Source organism: Anguilla rostrata, chromosome 9, assembly GCF_018555375.3.
Source record: "Anguilla rostrata isolate EN2019 chromosome 9, ASM1855537v3, whole genome shotgun sequence".
Lineage (NCBI taxonomy): Eukaryota > Metazoa > Chordata > Actinopteri > Anguilliformes > Anguillidae > Anguilla > Anguilla rostrata.
This window is the reverse complement of record NC_057941.1, coordinates 28,742,182-28,759,480: the sequence shown is the minus strand read 5'-3', so window position 1 is coordinate 28,759,480 and position 17,299 is coordinate 28,742,182. Positions and strand designations below refer to the sequence as shown.

The 17,299-nt window shown below is 41.0% G+C and overlaps 1 protein-coding gene across 7 annotated transcripts; it reads left to right on the top strand.

The window, feature by feature from the left end:
• The first annotated feature begins 1,889 nt into the window (after nucleotides 1–1,889).
• tp53 (tumor protein p53) lies at nucleotides 1,890–16,880 on the top strand. Of its 7 annotated transcripts, none has more exons than XM_064351616.1 (11): nucleotides 1,890–2,047; nucleotides 4,108–4,249; nucleotides 5,024–5,066; nucleotides 6,512–6,721; nucleotides 9,871–10,057; nucleotides 10,803–10,915; nucleotides 11,476–11,585; nucleotides 11,939–12,075; nucleotides 12,701–12,795; nucleotides 12,920–13,023; nucleotides 14,304–16,880. In XM_064351616.1, the coding sequence occupies exons 2-11, from the start codon at nucleotides 4,170–4,172 to the stop codon at nucleotides 14,404–14,406; spliced, it is 1,182 nt and encodes a 393-aa protein (XP_064207686.1). In that variant the 5' UTR covers nucleotides 1,890–2,047; nucleotides 4,108–4,169; the 3' UTR covers nucleotides 14,407–16,880. The 7 variants fall into 7 exon arrangements, with proteins under 7 accessions (XP_064207686.1, XP_064207685.1, XP_064207684.1 ...); XM_064351615.1 differs by having other exon boundaries at nucleotides 6,509–6,721; XM_064351614.1 differs by having other exon boundaries at nucleotides 5,024–5,111.
• The last annotated feature ends 419 nt before the right edge of the window (nucleotides 16,881–17,299 follow it).

Sequence of the window (17,299 nt, the reverse complement as noted above, 5' to 3'; positions counted from 1 at the left end):
AAATATAATTAGAAGCATATCAACTTACATTTGAGGCATATCAACCCAATTTATTTTGTAAACTGAGATTTAACATTTTAACCAAGAGCACTGGATCCAATGAAGATTATGCTTAAACAAGCCATTCCGTGAAAAGCATCTTTTTAAAATCCTGAAAGAAATTAACTAGTTGTGGCCAGGCTCCTGGTCCATAGTTTCAACTAGGTTTTATTAATGTGTGTGTGTGTGAGTGTGTGTGTTGTCAGGTTGTCATGGTGACAAAAACAATATAACAAAATAAGACAAAGTATGACAGGCATTCGGTGAGACAAGTGTGAATTAGTACTGACAGCAAGAAGAGCTTTGAATTGCTGTCAGAATTGGAAGGGAGATTTGGGAAGGGAATTGGACGTACATTAAAAGCAGAGATTCTTATCACCTCTTTTCTCTTTCTTTTTTTCTCTTTTTCAGGGACAATCATTTCATTTTTTATTTCAATGCTTATTCCATCACAATTTGATATATCGCAGTGGCTTTGGCCCAAGATTTTTCACCCATTTTTATTCTGGATGCTGGTATTTGACATGTCACCTCCTAAAAAGCCATAACTCTTGACCTATTATATACTGGAGCTTCTTGTGTACACTTCACATCATATCACTTTAATTCAGTAAATCAATTCCCAGATGAACAAGATTTATTTAAAGGGTTTTCTACTGACAAACAGCTATTGTCTGATTTGTCAGCTCCCATGTAAAATTTCTGCTCTCGGCCCTCTAGTGGCTGGACCCAGTATAACATTCCCTCCACTTTTCTGTTGGCCAACTTTCATCAGATTAAACTAAAAGTAGCCTTGATCCCACCCATATCTATAGACTAGTAGGCCTGGGATTCGTCCCTGTTATGTTGCAAGATATCTGACATTATCCATCAGGACTGAGTATTCCTTCCTGTCATGGGTGATGACTTCTTGGCTGATGGGGGTGGGATTGCTGATGGATTTTTGATGGTGTGATTAATTATGTGATGTGTCATGAAATGCATTGAACATAAATTTTATTGTGCACAACAAATGACTATTTTTTATTTATTGCTCATTTAATGCCCACTTTCCCCTCGAATATGCTTTCAATATACAAAATGCATTTTAAAACATGGCATAATATGGCTCTCAGGCATTTCTCTCACAAGCCCACATTTGTGAATCCCCATGATACAGTAATATTAATGCAAAACATTGTACATACCCTGATCCCCAGTCAGCAGTTCACTTCAGGAGATGCCGGTGGCTAGCCTGTTAAAGAAATTTATTTTTGCTATATACCTAAGGCATTTGCATTGTAGATCAAAAGATGGATTCAAGACAAAAATACAGACAACCAGCTTTTGTTTCATGGTATTTACTGTACATGCGTATATGTTTTGCCATTTTACAGAAACTATTGTTTTTTGTGTTGAGTCCCCCCATTCTCAGCTGTGGAAAAAGTAAGTTAAAGGATGACTGATAGGTATTAACTATTGCACAGGTGTTCCCTATGGCTGAAAACAACTCATATGTAAGCGAAGAGGACAGAATAATTCATTAAGAATGATAACACAGAACCTGCATATGTCAAGTACATCAGTTTGGAAAGTCTTGAAGAAAGAAACCACTGGTTGACTCAAAAATGAACCCTGTACAGGTTGGCCAAGGAAGACAACTGCACTTGCCCCCGACGCTGTAATGAAATAGTAAAATATTTTTTGATGGAAAATTTAGCCAATTAAATCGTAAATGACCGACTACAAAATATTCAGTCACACCTTATTGACATAATGTACGATTTAATTTTAATCGACCGCTTTTTAATTTGAAAATACGATGTCACGTTTCATTGTTCCTGGTTGGAAGGAGTCGACGGTCACGTGACAAAACTTAATAACTCCTCCCTCTTATCCGGTCAGTTTTCGGGGAATCCCCAAAGCGTGGTTATTCATCCAGCAGGTCTGTGTATTTACCCTTTAACGAAATCAAAACATTCGACGTTCTTCCATCGGACGATCGTGAAATAACTCCACGGAAGACGAGGTAGCCTCCCGCATCTGAAAGTCAACTGAATTTTCTGTTAGATATTTTACAATAACGTTAGTTAACATTTCACAAACTAGAAGTTGAATTAGCTGACATTACCTGGCCCACATTTTTAGTAAGCGGCCTTGAGTGAGGGTTAGTACCGTTTTATTACCCATGAAAACCTGGTTGGTCTACTTCTTGGTTAGTGAACTTATGGGGTGGGGGGAATCATATTTGTTTGGTAGTCAACGTTAGCCAGCAACATCTACGTTAGTTAGTTTAATGTAAACTTGCTGGTTAGATTAGCTTGTTAGCTAACGGCTACTTTTATTGGCCGTTAGTCTTTTGTATTAGGAGTAACGTTGGTGTAGTTCTGTTTGTAGCCTATCTGAAGTGATTTTAGCTAACGTTATCTAAATGATGCAATGTTAAATGGGTATGTTTGGCTTTGTATGTCTTGTCTCCTCGAGTCGTGGACGTTTAGGTGACGTTAGTAAGCTTCGACAACAGCAATTTCAAGAGCTGCGGTTGCTAATCTGTAATGTTAGCGTACTTTAACTAGTAAAGTTTGATTAACCAAGATATCGTTAGATAAAACCGTTTTCACAGTAAATGTTTTGGATTTATTAGCTTTTGGATACTAACGACCCCTTATGATCGCAGGTATAACAGGCCTCAAAACAAACTAGCGAAAATTATCACTTGTATGGGTTGATGCTAGTTTGCTAATTTAGCTCACGTTAAGAGACGACGTTTTACTCTGATAATTTAGGTCTCTTTATAGTTAGCCATTGGTATAGTTATGGGTTCGGCCTAATTTGTTGTAGTCAACTAGTTGGCCCTTTCACGTTTTTCTCTTCTATCTAATCAAATTGTTTTATAACATAAAACTGATGGCAGTGTGGAACAGGCACCCTACTTCTAAACAACGTTATCAAATAATCGTTCACCTTTGTTTTGATTATCTTTGCTGCTATTTCTCCTTAGTAGTGCAAGCCAGGAAACTTTGAAAACAGGATTGCCTGTTAGTGTTTTCGGTCTCTTAATTTTTTTTCCATGTTTGGTGATTCACACCAAATTTGACATCATGTAACATCCAGTTGCATTAATATTTTAAATCTGTTACATATTCGATTTGGTTGGTACAGCATGATGAGGGTGAAAATTTAGACAACTGCATTGTTCCCCGGTTTAAAATTTTGCAAGGTTGGGGACTGGCCAGTTATTGGTTCTGAGGATGCATGCTGGTTTGGCCAACATCAGAAAGCACCAATCCTGTCTGCTTTGAGCTAACACTCCTTACACTGAAGCTACGTTCAGCCAATCGCAAAACAAAACGGAGAATAAGAAGTCTTTAGAAAATCAGCACAAAATTTTAAACGAAACTTTTTGCAAGCGATTAAGATGTGCGACACCCAGTTGGTAACATTGGCTGGAAAGCTACGTAATATTAAGTCAACACGCTCGGTTATTTAGGTTGGCTAATTGGTTAACATGGCTAGAGTATTGAACAGCTTTGCAAGGGATACTAATTTAGATTCACCGAATCATACGTAGCTAGTCGTTAAGTAGTTTCCAATGCATGCAGGTGGCATGCTAACTAGCCGGCTAACTTTAGTTTATAGTTTATTAGTGTACAGCTGACGTTAGCTACCACAACTCACTGCTGAAGATTCTAGCTAAAACCAGCTGGGATTCTAAAAAAAAAAAAAATCTAAGATGGTTTATGCTGTGTTTTCGACACTTATAGCTGGTCAAAGCTGGTCTCTACCTGGACAAAGCTGGTAGAGTAAACTAGTGGACTAGCTGACTATATAGGCTGGTCAGCTGGGGAACATCTGGGTCATCCAGCTAGTAGTGTCACAAACACAGCTTTAGCCAGCTTGACCAGTTTAGGCTGGTTTCAGCAGGGCTGTTAGGTGTTGTATCAGGTAGATGCATGTTATCGCTATTCTACATTTGGATTTTGCGTGCAAACTACAGTAAAGCAATAGAAATGTTATGTGCTTAAATCTCTTTACATTGACAGCTCTCCCCTCCAAGTTTTCCCTGCTCTAACTGTATACTCTCACTAGCTTGGCGCTGCCTGCCTGGCTTGTGTGCTTCTGCGGTCAAGCACACGTGAGTGGAAGCCAACATGACTGAGCAGGAGGGGACTGGGGCCCTGGAGTACAGCCTGAGCCAGGACGAGACTTTTCAGGCCCTGTGGAACACTGTGTATGTAGCTCACCATGGATGTCCTCCCTCCTGCATGGCACAAATGCACACAATCGCATATCTGCCTGAAGGTGTTTGGTGGTCCCTTTTAGCCAAACTGACTTGCAAAAGGTGCATTTAATATAAGATGACCAGCACTAGAGCTGCAGTCACATTAGTTCCACTGTAGATGTGTCTGCTGCAAAACCTGGCACCGACTTGCATGGCTGGGAATTATGGGAGTTTCCCATCCCCAGTGGCAGGGATGTGGTCATTCCTGATTAATCAGGAAATACAAATAGTCAGGCCATGAATGTCTATAGGGCCCACTACTAGTTTTTGGCATTACTGCTGAAGGTTCTGCTATCAGCAGTGAGAGAGTGCTGCTCTTGCTGTGTGTGCTTATTGCATACCTTAATCCAAAGTGTCTGTCTGAAGATTTCCTGAAATACTGGGAAAATGACATCCCTGAGTGAATCGAGAGAAATCGCATCCCTTAGTGTTTAGGGCAGTGGTGCCCAATCATGTGTCATGGAGGGCCGAGAGTGGTTGGAAAGAAATCCTGAAAAATCACTTCACCTGTTGATTACACTACTGAATTCCCTCCTCTCTGATTGAAGGTGTGTTAATTGGTGAAATCAGCAGGTGTTGTAATTGGCTGGAACGAAAACCTGCGTACTTTCAAGTTTCGACCCTCTATGGCATATGATTGGGCACCACTGCTATCGGGTGTGTGAAGCAGGTTTTGCTCTCAGTCATGGTTTTATTTTTATTTTTTTATTAATTTCTTTCTAGGACTGTTCCCACTGAAGATGAGGGCTGGGGAAGTCTGGATAATGTAAGTGTGCCTGATGCACTGAATTGTGACCATTTGCAGTTCCAGGTGAAGTATATATCTGGAAAATGAATCTATTTTTGTATTGTGTAGAAATAGTCTCAAACCGTCTGCTGAAATATGAATGTATCAGCACAGAATCAGTTCTTTTGTTCAGCTTTGTTTGATTAAATATTGGTGGGTTGGTTATGTGTTACTTCTGAATGCAGTACAACTACAAAAGCAAACCCCACCATAACCTTGCATAAAGTGATATTGTACTCCGAGATATTGAGTGAATATTCAATTTAAAACTCTTCATTGGCTAGAAAATGTGTATTTATAAAAGCCTGACATCAAGATTTTAACCTTGTGATATACATGAGATTCTAGCGACATGGTCATATAGATGGTCTTATGTACGTAAACATTTGGAAAGCTATTGGCAAAACGATGCATCTTTGATCATATTCTCATAATTTATGACATTTGTACCGTCTTTGTCATGCTCTCGTAAAAAAAACATTTTGGAGCTTTTTTTGGATTCTGAAATCGCACCAATGTGTGAATTCTCACATCTATTCAAGAGCATATATACCAAACTGCCTTTTGCTGCAGAGATGGTCTATGTGATGCTTACCAATCATCGTAAAGTATATGTTGTGGGTCCTCAATCTTATCCAGAAAGGGCCGGTGTGGGTACAGGCTTTTGTTCCAACCAAGCAGTTACACACCTCATTCTACTAGTCAATCACTACTGTCTTTACTTTTGCTACTGTCTTTACCTTGAACAACAACCTGCATCCACAATGGCCCTTTCTGGATAAAATTGAGGACCCCTGGTATAAGTAAACGCTAGAAATGACCGCTGAGCACTACTGTTTGCAGATTCTGCTAAAACAACCGGGAAATGTGCCCACATTCCTAGTTGGTGTACATATATTTTACATCAGCTTACAGTATATAGATTTATTTGTCTGCAAATTGCTACATTATTACAGGACATAGATTTTACTTCACAATTATCAAATGAGTTCATTTGTAAGCCATCTAACTAGCTGAAACAATGTTGGATTTTCATGTACGTGACTTCCATGTGTGCAGTTCAAATTGTAAATGTATAATGTGGACATACCCCTAGGTGGCAGAAGCGGTACAGATTCATACATGTATATGACTTCACTTGGAAGAAAGTTTATTTAATCCATTCCCAAACCATGTAAGGGGTGCTTGAACCTGCACTAACACTATCCTGCAAAACCGGATGTTGTCACAGAGCATTTAAGTACAAGGAACTGTATCAAGGATGGCTCACTAGGCCCACATTTGTCCACATTCCTCCATGCCTCATTATACCCATTCTCCGGAGTTAGGAAATGCAGGGTTCCTAAGTGACTGCTTGTTGGTTAATAGATATGAGAGTTATGCTAACGCTAACATTGGAGGGGGACCCTATCTTTGAAAAGCAGTACCTGGTGGGGAGCCCTCTGCAGGACGGGTTTGATGAGAAGCTGTTTGACGTCCCAGCGACCCCGGCCCCCCCTCAGCCCTCGGGCTCCGCCCTGGACAGCGGGGCCCCCCCTGCCTCCACCGTCCCAACCACCACGGACTACCCCGGCGAGTTTGGGTTCCTGCTGCGCTTTCAAAAGTCAAGTACTGCCAAGTCTGTGACGTGCACCGTGAGTCCCCACACCTCTGTCTTGCAGATACGTGGACACCTGAATTGTGTGCACGCGCACGCGTGTGTCTGTGCGCGCTCATGTATGTGTGTGTCTGCGTGCGCACGTGTGTATATGTGAGTCACGATAGTAGTGTTTTATTCATTATTCAACACCAGTTTTATTTCTTTCCTTCAGTTGTCACACAAAAAAATGCAAAAAAAAAGAGACTTTGCATGCTACTCCAAATGGAGAGTAAATACATCTAATTGTATGTTTCAAAACTAAATTGCAGCAAAGTTCAGAATTCTGTAATGGAGCATAAATATAAACTTGGTGTATGGCAGAGTTAACCATTCATTTTTTTCCTTCCTATTGTTTTATCATTTTGTACGGTTGATTTTTTTTTATTTTTTAGAATCACTTAAAATAAATATTTGAATAATATTGGAAAGGAACATTTAGACTAATGGTTTGCCAAATGTGTTAGACATGTGTAATTCCCATTACTGCAATATTTCTAAACATGTACATTAAGTGTAGGACCATAATTCATGTCATCTGAATCAAGCATCATTCATTGTGGTTTCCTATGCCACGTATTTAATTTGATCTTTTTCTTAAACCAGTTCTATGTGTGAAGTAAATAGGAAATAATGATAGAATTTCCCGTAATACTTTATTGAAAATATGTTCACTACAAATCTCATCATAATTTAAAAAATAGTTTTAGGTCATAAATTTACTAAGCTGCACTATTGATTTTTTACTTTCTTTTTTTGACTATTAGCATTAACTAGTTGATTTTGTTAAAAAACCACTCGCACAGACCCCCACACATCCCGCATGGTCTCCATACAAAATTAAAAGATGGAAATCAAAAGGAAATACCTGTTTGAAGGCAGAAGTCCAATGGCGATACGGTCCTGTTCTGTCCATTGTCTGTGTGCCGTAGCATAGCCAAAGTCCATGATACGTGGCTTTGGATTGCGTTAACATCTCCATGGCGATTGAAGGGTTATAGGTGGGCGATAATGGGACATTGATTATTTGGAGGATGGACGGTATTGCCAGGGAAGGTCCCGTCCAGCCCCCCCGCCGTTTCGTTAACAGCCTATGGCGTTTAGCAAAGCATGGCGCAGACATGACGGGGCATGTCCTGCAGTTGCAAATTTTTTTTTTGTCTTTTTCCGGCAAGGAGGGGGTTAATAAAGTGCCACGCCCCCTCCCCCCTCCACGCCTTTGCCAATGCAGTTTCTCCATGTGCGTTCCATTGTCTCTCTCTTTCGGTTAATTTCCTTGTCGCATTTGTCATTTCTAAATTTTCTTTACTCATCGAAATGGAGAGATTAATATTTTATTCGCAAAGTTGCAGATATGTCTGTTTGGAGATGAAACTGCGCAGACGCAGACGCACACGCAGTGGTGGGATGTTTGGCGCCGTCCGCAGGGCAGCCCCCCTCTCAGCCATATGCAGTTTCCTCTTTGTGAGGGGAGGGGCGTGATTCTCCACTATGGCACTCGGCTGTGGGTCCTTCTCTGGCTGTCTGAATAAGGCAAAAATAAAACAACAAAAAGAGGGCAGACCATTCCATAAGAAAGGATAAATAAAAATGCAGGTGTGTGTGCATGCATACATGCTAGTTTATATTTCAGCGCAAGTGACAGGGACAGCGTGGGTCCAAACTGACTGATAGGAAACAGGAAATTCCTTTTAAAATAAATGTAGATCAATAAGCACAATCAGTTTTAGTTGCTTGAACAATAAGCAGTATTTAACAGTACATTTAAAAATAATTTATTGTAATTACAGTAGTGATACTTTGTCCATCTTGAATTATTTGTAGGTTGTGATTATCACGTTTTATTTTGTAGTTCTGTGTAGCCAATGGGAATATAAAATTCAGAACGTGATACATTCCTAAAGAATGCTGAAGGTAAAAAAAAAATGTAAAAAAAAGGTTTTGTATCAATTGGACTAAATGTATTTTTTGTTTTAGCAGCAGAAGTAATTGTAAAGTTAAATGGTTATCTATTTTCTAATGTGTGCAAACTGTGTTTGAGTCTTGGGGGGGAGGTCTAAGTATTGTACTGTCTAAATTACAATTGGGTATGCTCACAAATATGCATAATTTGAGTGAAAATTGAGACTTATGATATTTACAAGACATGCCCCACTAAAGCATTAAGATCACACAATAAGGGAATAATAACTGAAATATTGGAGAATAATGTATTTATATGTACAAAACAAGTTCCTGTTGTTGTAATTCCTTATTTCAACACATGACAAATCATTCATTAGCTAGCCTGTGACTCGGCTGGTTTTAAAGGAGCCCTGCTATAAGGCATGCCAGGACTTGTTTGAATGTGATGGGGGAGGGACTTCCCAGAAGAGAACATACATGTCCAGTTTGAGCGCTGGGATTGGAGCAGGGGTGTTTAAAAGATCATAATCCTGGGATGTCCTTACAGGAAAGATGGTAAAGGAAGTGGGATAAGAATAGGATATGACCAAAAGGAACCTTCAGATGAAAGTGTACAAGGGACTGCCCTGTTGATGTGGAATAAGTAGAGATGACAGTTTTGCATGCAGATAAGAGCTGGGCTATGGTGCCTACCTGTTGCTTTACCGAAGTCTGCGTGGTGCGCTGGCTAATGCATATATTGAGGCTTTTTCAGAAGGTAAGCAGTGGTTGGCTTGGCTGCTGTACACTGGTTTCTCTTCATATAATGCTTGTATTTCACTGATACATTTTCAGGTGTCTATGAGCGGGTGCAGTGAGGCTGAACAGTTCGGAGATGAGATTTGTCTTAAGCGTTCTGGAAGTCTAAAATAAAAGTGCTGAAGTCAAGCTGAATGTAACAAGCAGATTTGGGGGCTCCTGTCTTCTAGCTGCCATTTTCCTTTGCTCTTTGTGTCCAGGCAGTAAGATTTAGGGTGGAAATGATTGGAGAGTTGAGGCCAATTTTCAGGCCATTTGAATGCGCTGGTTATGTCTAAAGAAGTTTACTAATTTTTCTGCTGCGTGGGTGGGAGTGGGGGCTCAGGGGTGTTTCATTCATGTATAATGAATAAAGTGCAGTGCTTACTAATCATCTCAGAACAAATTCTTCAATATTGAACAGGCTGTTCTGCTGTCGTCCCGTCCCCCCCCCCTTGCCCCCAGTATTCGCCGGAGCTGAATAAGCTGTTCTGTCAGCTAGCGAAGACGTGCCCGGTGCAGATGCAGGTGACCCACACCCCTCCCCCCGGGGCCGTCCTGCGCGCCACCGCCGTCTACAAGAAATCCGAGCACGTGGCCGAGGTGGTGCGCCGCTGCCCCCACCACGAGAGGACCTCCGAAAACAATGACGGTAAAGTTGGTGAGAGGGAGACAAGCACACATGCATGCGCACGCGTTCGTTGTGAAGACCAGCGAATTGCAGACCCTCACCATCTTCAGCAGTCCTCGGTAGCCATTTTGTGGCAATGCAACTTCAGTGCAGCAGTGGCTGAGATGGCCGTTAATCTCATAGGAGTTTTAATTAAATGACTTGATTAAATAAGCCTGAATTAGGACTTTGACCAGCACAATAGGGTAACATCATTATTATAAGTGTCTGTTCTTTTTGGTAATCGTGGTAAGGAGATGCTGGGGTGAGTTTACTGCTGTAAGAAATTATGAGTGCCCTTTGCAGTTTCTGGACGTGGGAAGCTATACGAGTAATGAACATTGACTAGCAGAAGTGAATGCTGTGTTTCTGAACAGTTTGTTGACAGATTTATGATTGCTTTTTTACATTTGAAACCAAGAGCTGAAGGATATTTTACATGGTTTAATGTACAATAAATACTTTTTTTTTCTCTCAAAATTTGAATGCCCAGACATGCTGACACTAATGCTCATTGTTGTTGGTTGGTGAAGAGTGCAGTTGAGTACATGTTGTCCCTATTGGATACATAAATGTTAGTCAGTTTAACACTGTACATAGAGTGCATAGACGGAGGTGGAGAAAGCAACATGTCCCAATGTCATTTGGAAGGAGAATGGGAGAAACTCATAATGGAATCATTCAACACTTGCCTGAAATGCGCTCCTTTCCCCCTCCTCCCTGCCAGATTCCACCCCTCGTAGTCACCTGATTCGGGTGGAGGGCAGCCAGCGCGCCTGGTACACTGAGGACAGCAACACCCTCAGACACAGCGTCCTGGTGCCCTATGAGCCTCCACAGGTATCCCCCCACATCTGTGTGAATCTATGCCAGATCTGAGTGAACACCTTGGTGGAGGTGTTTGACTGTCTAAGATGTTGAACTTTAGTGTTGAGTGAACACTTGGAGAAGTTGCCTGACTGTTCAAGATGTTCAACTTATACAGTCAGCCATCCTTATTGTTACAAGCGGAAATTTGCTTTGGCAAATTGTGTCAAGTTAGGGGTGGGACCCTTTACTTTACTCAAACAAGCTCTTGCCAGCAGATCCGTATGTAAGCTGTAAGCTTTTTTAAAGAAATAACTGGCAAAGGGATAGGTCAAAGTGTGTACTGCCTACATGTTGAGGTTATTCCAACCCCCCAACCCCCCCTACAGACAGGCTAGAGCCATGCCAGAAACTTCAAAACACCTCCATTTTGTGTTGGAGGCTTTGAATTTCTACCATGAATATCTAGTGCAATGTGTGGTTGGACATGCTGTCTGCTGCTGGAATTGTAATCAAAAGGGCAGTTTTGATAGGACCTTTTTGCATTTGTGGGGCCTCAAAAAAGTAATGTGCACATTTGCTTCACTCCACAGCTGGGTTCAGAGTGCACCACTGTCCTCTACAACTTCATGTGCAACAGCAGCTGCATGGGCGGGATGAATCGCAGGCCCATCCTCACCATCATCACTTTGGAGACACAGGAGTGAGTTTGTAATGATGTATTTTCAGCTAGAGTTCTGTATGTCTGTCATGGACGCTCATCCCCTTTAGTGTGCAGCGTTGCCAAATGTTTTTCCATTGTATGTAATTATTGGTGGATATGACGCTAGAAATCGCTAGATGATGTAATGCTGTATAAGTTGTCGGCACATTGTGAAAATTTGGTTATATGCGTGTATGCATACTCCAGTTTACAACTTTTAAGCAGAGCACAGTACAATTAAAAAATGTATTATTAATACCTATCCGGGTCTACGTTTTTTAACCAATGCAAATGTCTTGATGCACAGTTCAGAAAGTTCTCCCTTTCTCCCTCCCACCTCTGTCGTCCCGTAGAGGTCAGGTGTTGGGCCGGCGCAGTTTTGAGGTCCGTGTTTGCGCCTGTCCGGGTCGCGACAGGAAGACCGAGGAGGACAACCACAGGAAGCAGCAGGAGAAGAGCGGCACCAAGACCGGCGGCGGCGCCAAGCGCAGTAAGAGAGGGACGGGGCTGCTTGATGGGGCACGGGTGGAGTCACAGCACCGCATTCCTTTACTCTGGGCTCATGCTTTAGTGACACTGAGTGAAGTCTGACAACCTAGTTTGGTTTTGTTCTCTTTGTTCTCTATCTTTTGTTGTTCTTCTTTTGAATGGTTTATATATTGAAATACGAATTAATAACACAGTATGTGAAAGTCAACATAGTTTGAAAAACAGAAGTGTGGGGAAAAAAATCACTGGGCTTGTTAGGTTATGGGTTTCAGTCTCCGGTTGGATGCTGCTGGTTTACCCTTGACCAAGGCAGTTAACCTGAATTGCTTCAGTAAATATTCAGCTGTATAAATTGATTTTATGTAAAATAATGTTATCTGTACAATTTGGTCTTGATAAGAGCTTCTGCTGAATGCCTCACTCACTCACATTTAGCAGGCTGAAGATTCTCCACAAGGGGGCATTCAAGTTGCTGAAATTTGGGGTGCTGCATAAGAGTGGTGCTTAACATTAATGACACTGTGTGTCCTTGTATTTACAATGTTCTAACTTAATATTCTTCTATTTGTTCTGTCCCAGGTGTGACTTTGAACACTAACCCTCAGTTTTCCTTCCTGTCTTCCCAGCATTCAAGGAGTCTTCCCTGCCATCTTCACAGCCGGAAGACAGCAAAAAAACCAAGACCACCTCCAGCAATGAGGAAGAGATCTTCACCCTACAGGTTAGAGGAAATTCACGCTGTGTCCTACTGTGCATGTCTGAAGGAATTTGAAGTGTGTGTGGGCATGTTTGTGTGTGCATGCATGTGTGTTTATGTGCGTATAATTGAACTTCTCCTGATGTAGGTTCGTGGGAAGAAGAGGTTTGAGATGTTAAAGATGATTAACGACTCTCTGGAGCTGAAAGACCTGGTGCCAGCTGCTGATCAGGACAAGTACCGGCAGAAGCTGTAAGTGCTAGTCTTCCTCTTCCTCTGTGTCAAATGTCCAATTAGCACAGGCACTCACACTGACGCACATGCACAAACATTTTATCTTTTCCACTTTGTCAATTCAGTAGAATAAGTTTAATCTGAAATGGGATTTTATCAAGACACTGTGCACCACCTGAATATTTTCTGATTTTCTGTTTTTCTGAATATATTCTTGTGATGGAACCACAACTGGTCCTGAGGACAAGGCTGTTAACTTCCCCAGTACGGAGAAGACAGATTGAAACAGAATTAAAGTGGAGATGAGTTGGGGAGAGATGGTGGATTTGGGAATAAAAATACGTTGTGAGTTCTACCTCAAGGGAAAACCTGTGTTGCAGGTTAAGTAATAGGCTAACCCCTCGTTCACACAGCGAGTGATTTGGTTGAGCAGTTGCTGGAAGTCCATTCATTCTCTGTAGATGAGTGATTGCCAGAAACCCAACTGGACTACTTGTGACAAAATCAGTGACAAATCAGTTTCGGGCTTCCTTTTTCTCCTACCAGTATGATACCATTTCCTGAATAATCGTTCTGCCTGACTTCACTCATTGCAGCTAAAAACTTAAAAAAGGACAGGCAGCAGTCTATATGGTAATTATGTGACTTGTTTTACCAAAATCAGTCACATTGACAACAAAATACAGAGTTTTATACACCACTAGAGAGCTGGCTATTTTTAGCAATCTATCTATCTATATCTCATTAGCTAGCCAGATAATAGTAAGTATTGAGAGAGATAGTGATCGCTAACTGGGTAGCTAGCTAGTGAGAGCGATTGAGAGATGCAATATCGCTAGCTAGCTAGCGAGATTGCAGTAACAAATAATTATCAGTCTCACGACGTAATTATAGAAACTAACACACAGCCTATATGGCAAGTATACATCTGATACACTCTGTGGTGCCAATATCTCTTCAAAACTGTGTCACTGCGTGAGACCACTAAGAGGGTACAACGGGAAGGTCTTGCCCCTCCCTCTGCCTAGTACACTTGAGTGATCCATCACAGAGTTGCTTGCTGTATGAACACGGGGTAAGGGGTTATACTGTGCGAAAGGTTCTCTCTCAAATCTTTATTTAATATTCCCAGTTTATATAGCTGGCAGAAGCTGGTTTTCAGGTGCCTGATCTGGCGTCCCCTCCGGACTGGCGTGAATTTTCCAGCGATCGCAGAGCTGCCTCGCCATGCCCCGCCCGCTGATCTGACACTCTGGGAAATGGTCTTTTCACAAATACCCCATGCCCCCCTCTCTCAGGCACTCCAAGAGTACCAGCAAGCGAGAGAGGGAACGCGAAGGAGTGGAGCCCAAGAAAGGGAAAAGGCTTCTTGTGAAGGAGGAGAAGAGCGACTCTGATTGAAGGGGGGAAGAAATGGAAACTGGGAAAGGGGGAGAGGATTCTGTTCCACTGCCTCTGATTTCTAAAGAACAACTTTGACTTGCTATTCTGGGTTGGGGTCAGTTCCATGTCAATTCAGTCATTTCCGAAGATTAATTGAAATTCAGCTAATTGACTGAACAATTCTCATTGAGCAAGGTGGGCATGTTTTTGAATTTGTGAACAGAATTTCCTGATCTGACCTAGTTGAAACTGAGTTGACTCCAACCCAGTTTGATATGTAGGGTGTAGGGTTGTGGGACACAGATTACTTTTTAGTGCGTTATTCGTAAGTCTGAATTAGCATACTTTTTAGTTCCCTTCTGTATTGTAGTCTGCAAAATATCCTTGGAGTATTATGAGAACTTTCCCAGCTCTTCAGAGTAAGGCTAATCAAGTGTACTGTTTCACTGCCATATTTTCCCAGATCTAGACATTTCTTTCATATGGTGTATCTGGATCAAATGTGTCCCGTCTTCTAATGACACAAGCTATTTTTTTTTTTTTTTTCTTTGGTGGGGGATTCGGGTATATTGCTTGCTGGACCAATCGTTTTGTGGCATTTTGATTTTCGTCAACACTTTGTTCCCCCCCAAACACTTCTCCAGCATTATGTAATACATTTACCCTCAGAATTACTATTGGGCATCTGTCTTTGAAAATATGCCGTACTGTACACTGCCATTTGTATACGATTAGTAAATAGTTGCTAACTTTCAACAGTATAGCTATAGTTACGCATACTAACAGTTCCTCTTAGATATCCTCAGATAAACATTTGCATGTTTTTTATTATTGTGGTCAAGTTTTACAACTCAGGACAAAGTCTGTGTTCACCTTGAGAAAGGCTTTGATTTGATCGTTTAAGGATGTTGCCTGTCTGTTTATTGTACAAAATGATATCCTCATATACCAAATCAAAGCTAAGACATTGTTCTTCTCCCTTTTGTGAAGATCTGTCATTTTTAAAATCTGCTGTATTGTCCAGGAGTGACTGTCTTCAGATTCACCTAGTCTTAATATACCAGTGAATCTCACAGTCTGTTAATATACACAGATACTGACCAGACATACAGCACTGTGGTCTTAGCAATGTAGTCGTCAGTGGAGGACCACAGACCAGGAACTGCAGAGGATAGAGGACGAGTAGTTGTCCTTCAACCGAATATGTTGTCAGAGCATAGATCATCTTTGCTGTTGCTCTTATCAGCGTTTATGCCGATTGAGAGATGACTGAACTCTCTCTTGTAGTACAGTTTTTTTTTCCCTACATTTAAAAAAAAAAAACTTTAGTTTGTAGATTTTTTAAAGATTTTTTCCCCCCCATTATAAAATGTTCTTGCCCACACACACACACACACACCACACCACACAGACATACAGATGGTGCACACAAGCTCATTTTATTTTCGTATTTTTTTATAAGTATACACTGCTATATGCGCAGGCGCACTAACAAAACATTTACACATGCGCACACACTTTTTTTCCTTCATTGCGGTAACACTGTTGTCTTTTTCAAGAAATAGAAAAACTAGAAATAAAATTTATGAAAAAAATATGTGGCTCTTTGTGTGTTTTCAACCAGTGACCAATGATTTGGGAAAATGTTTTTTAACAATGTTTTTTGTAAGTATATTTTGCAATGTCTTAAATTAGTATATTTCCCATATGTTGAAATGTATAGTATTTATATTGTAGTATATTTCATTTAAAAAAGGGACTGAGCCGTTACAACCATCGTGGCCACAGTCTAACAGTGCTTTAGAAATCTCTTGCCATTTTGCAGAAGGGTTGAAATGTCTCTGTTCTAATGGTGCCCCTGGCCTCAATTGCCTACTAAAGCTAGTCGGGTACCAGTAACAGAACCTGGGTTTCAAATATAGCAGATAACCTGTGGCTTCTTCCTTCTTTCACCCCGGGTTGCAACTTGTTGCATTGCTGTAATATCATTTGTACATTCAGGAGAGCGCCAGACTGCATGCTGAATTGCAGAGAGCTTGCATACTCTGCAAGCTGAACCACTGCACCACTGGTTGGTGCTGTGGCCAGTAGTGTTGACCCACACGAGTACTGGCTACAGCTGGTACCTTTTTATTCTCTTATACTTTGTGTAAACAGTGTGTCCTTGTGATATCCCTCATGAAAAATATGGAATGACCGTGTAGAAAAATATCCTTTTTAGTTTGCATTGCTGTTTATGCCAGTGTCAACTTTTTAACTTGCAATATTTGAACACAATACATGAAAGCAATGCTGCTTACTGTGTGAACTGGACTTAATGTGTTCATGGCTGTGGATAACCTTTACATAATGAGTATTGTACTTTATCGGACCTGTGTTTTGTAGTTGTTCCAATGACCTTCGGCATTCACTTATTGTGCGTCGCTTTGGATGAAAGCGTCTGCAAAATAAATGTGATGTAATATAATGCAATAATTCACCTCCCAAAAATGCATTGGAGCCCTCAAGTAATGAATATTTTTTCTTTTATACAATCCTTCCTTCCTACAATATTTTCTCATAGCTTTCCATGATTGTTAAATATCCTTTCAGTCAACCATTCATATTGATGCCAGTAAGAGATAGCAGTGTCAGCATTTCAGCTTTTGTGCCTGTTGTGCGCTGTGCCCCATCGGTCTTGCTCCGCCCCATGCGGCTGTTGGCTCTGCCATAGATAACCAACTTTATTGCAAGATATGGTGAACCCACTTGTCTGTGTGAGCCCAGCTGAGAAAGAGATTCAGATTATTCAAACAAAGTATATGCAAATGATATGATCAGAAGTACGTTTTTCTCCTGCAAAAAATCATCAGTATTAGATAGAAATGGAGTTATAGTAATATAGCTATGAAATGTCTGTTTAGTACAGTGA

Excerpts from the sequence above, each read along its gene's own strand:
- tp53 (XM_064351611.1), top strand. The coding sequence starts at position 4,170 with ATGACTGAGCAGGAGGGGACTGGGGCCCTGGAGTACAGCCTGAGCCAG. Across the intron at positions 5,112-6,508 it reads GTGACCATTTGCAGTTCCAG|CAGTACCTGGTGGGGAGCCC; the intron begins GTGAAGTATATA and ends ATCTTTGAAAAG. Across the intron at positions 13,024-14,303 it reads GACAAGTACCGGCAGAAGCT|GCACTCCAAGAGTACCAGCA; the intron begins GTAAGTGCTAGT and ends CCCCTCTCTCAG.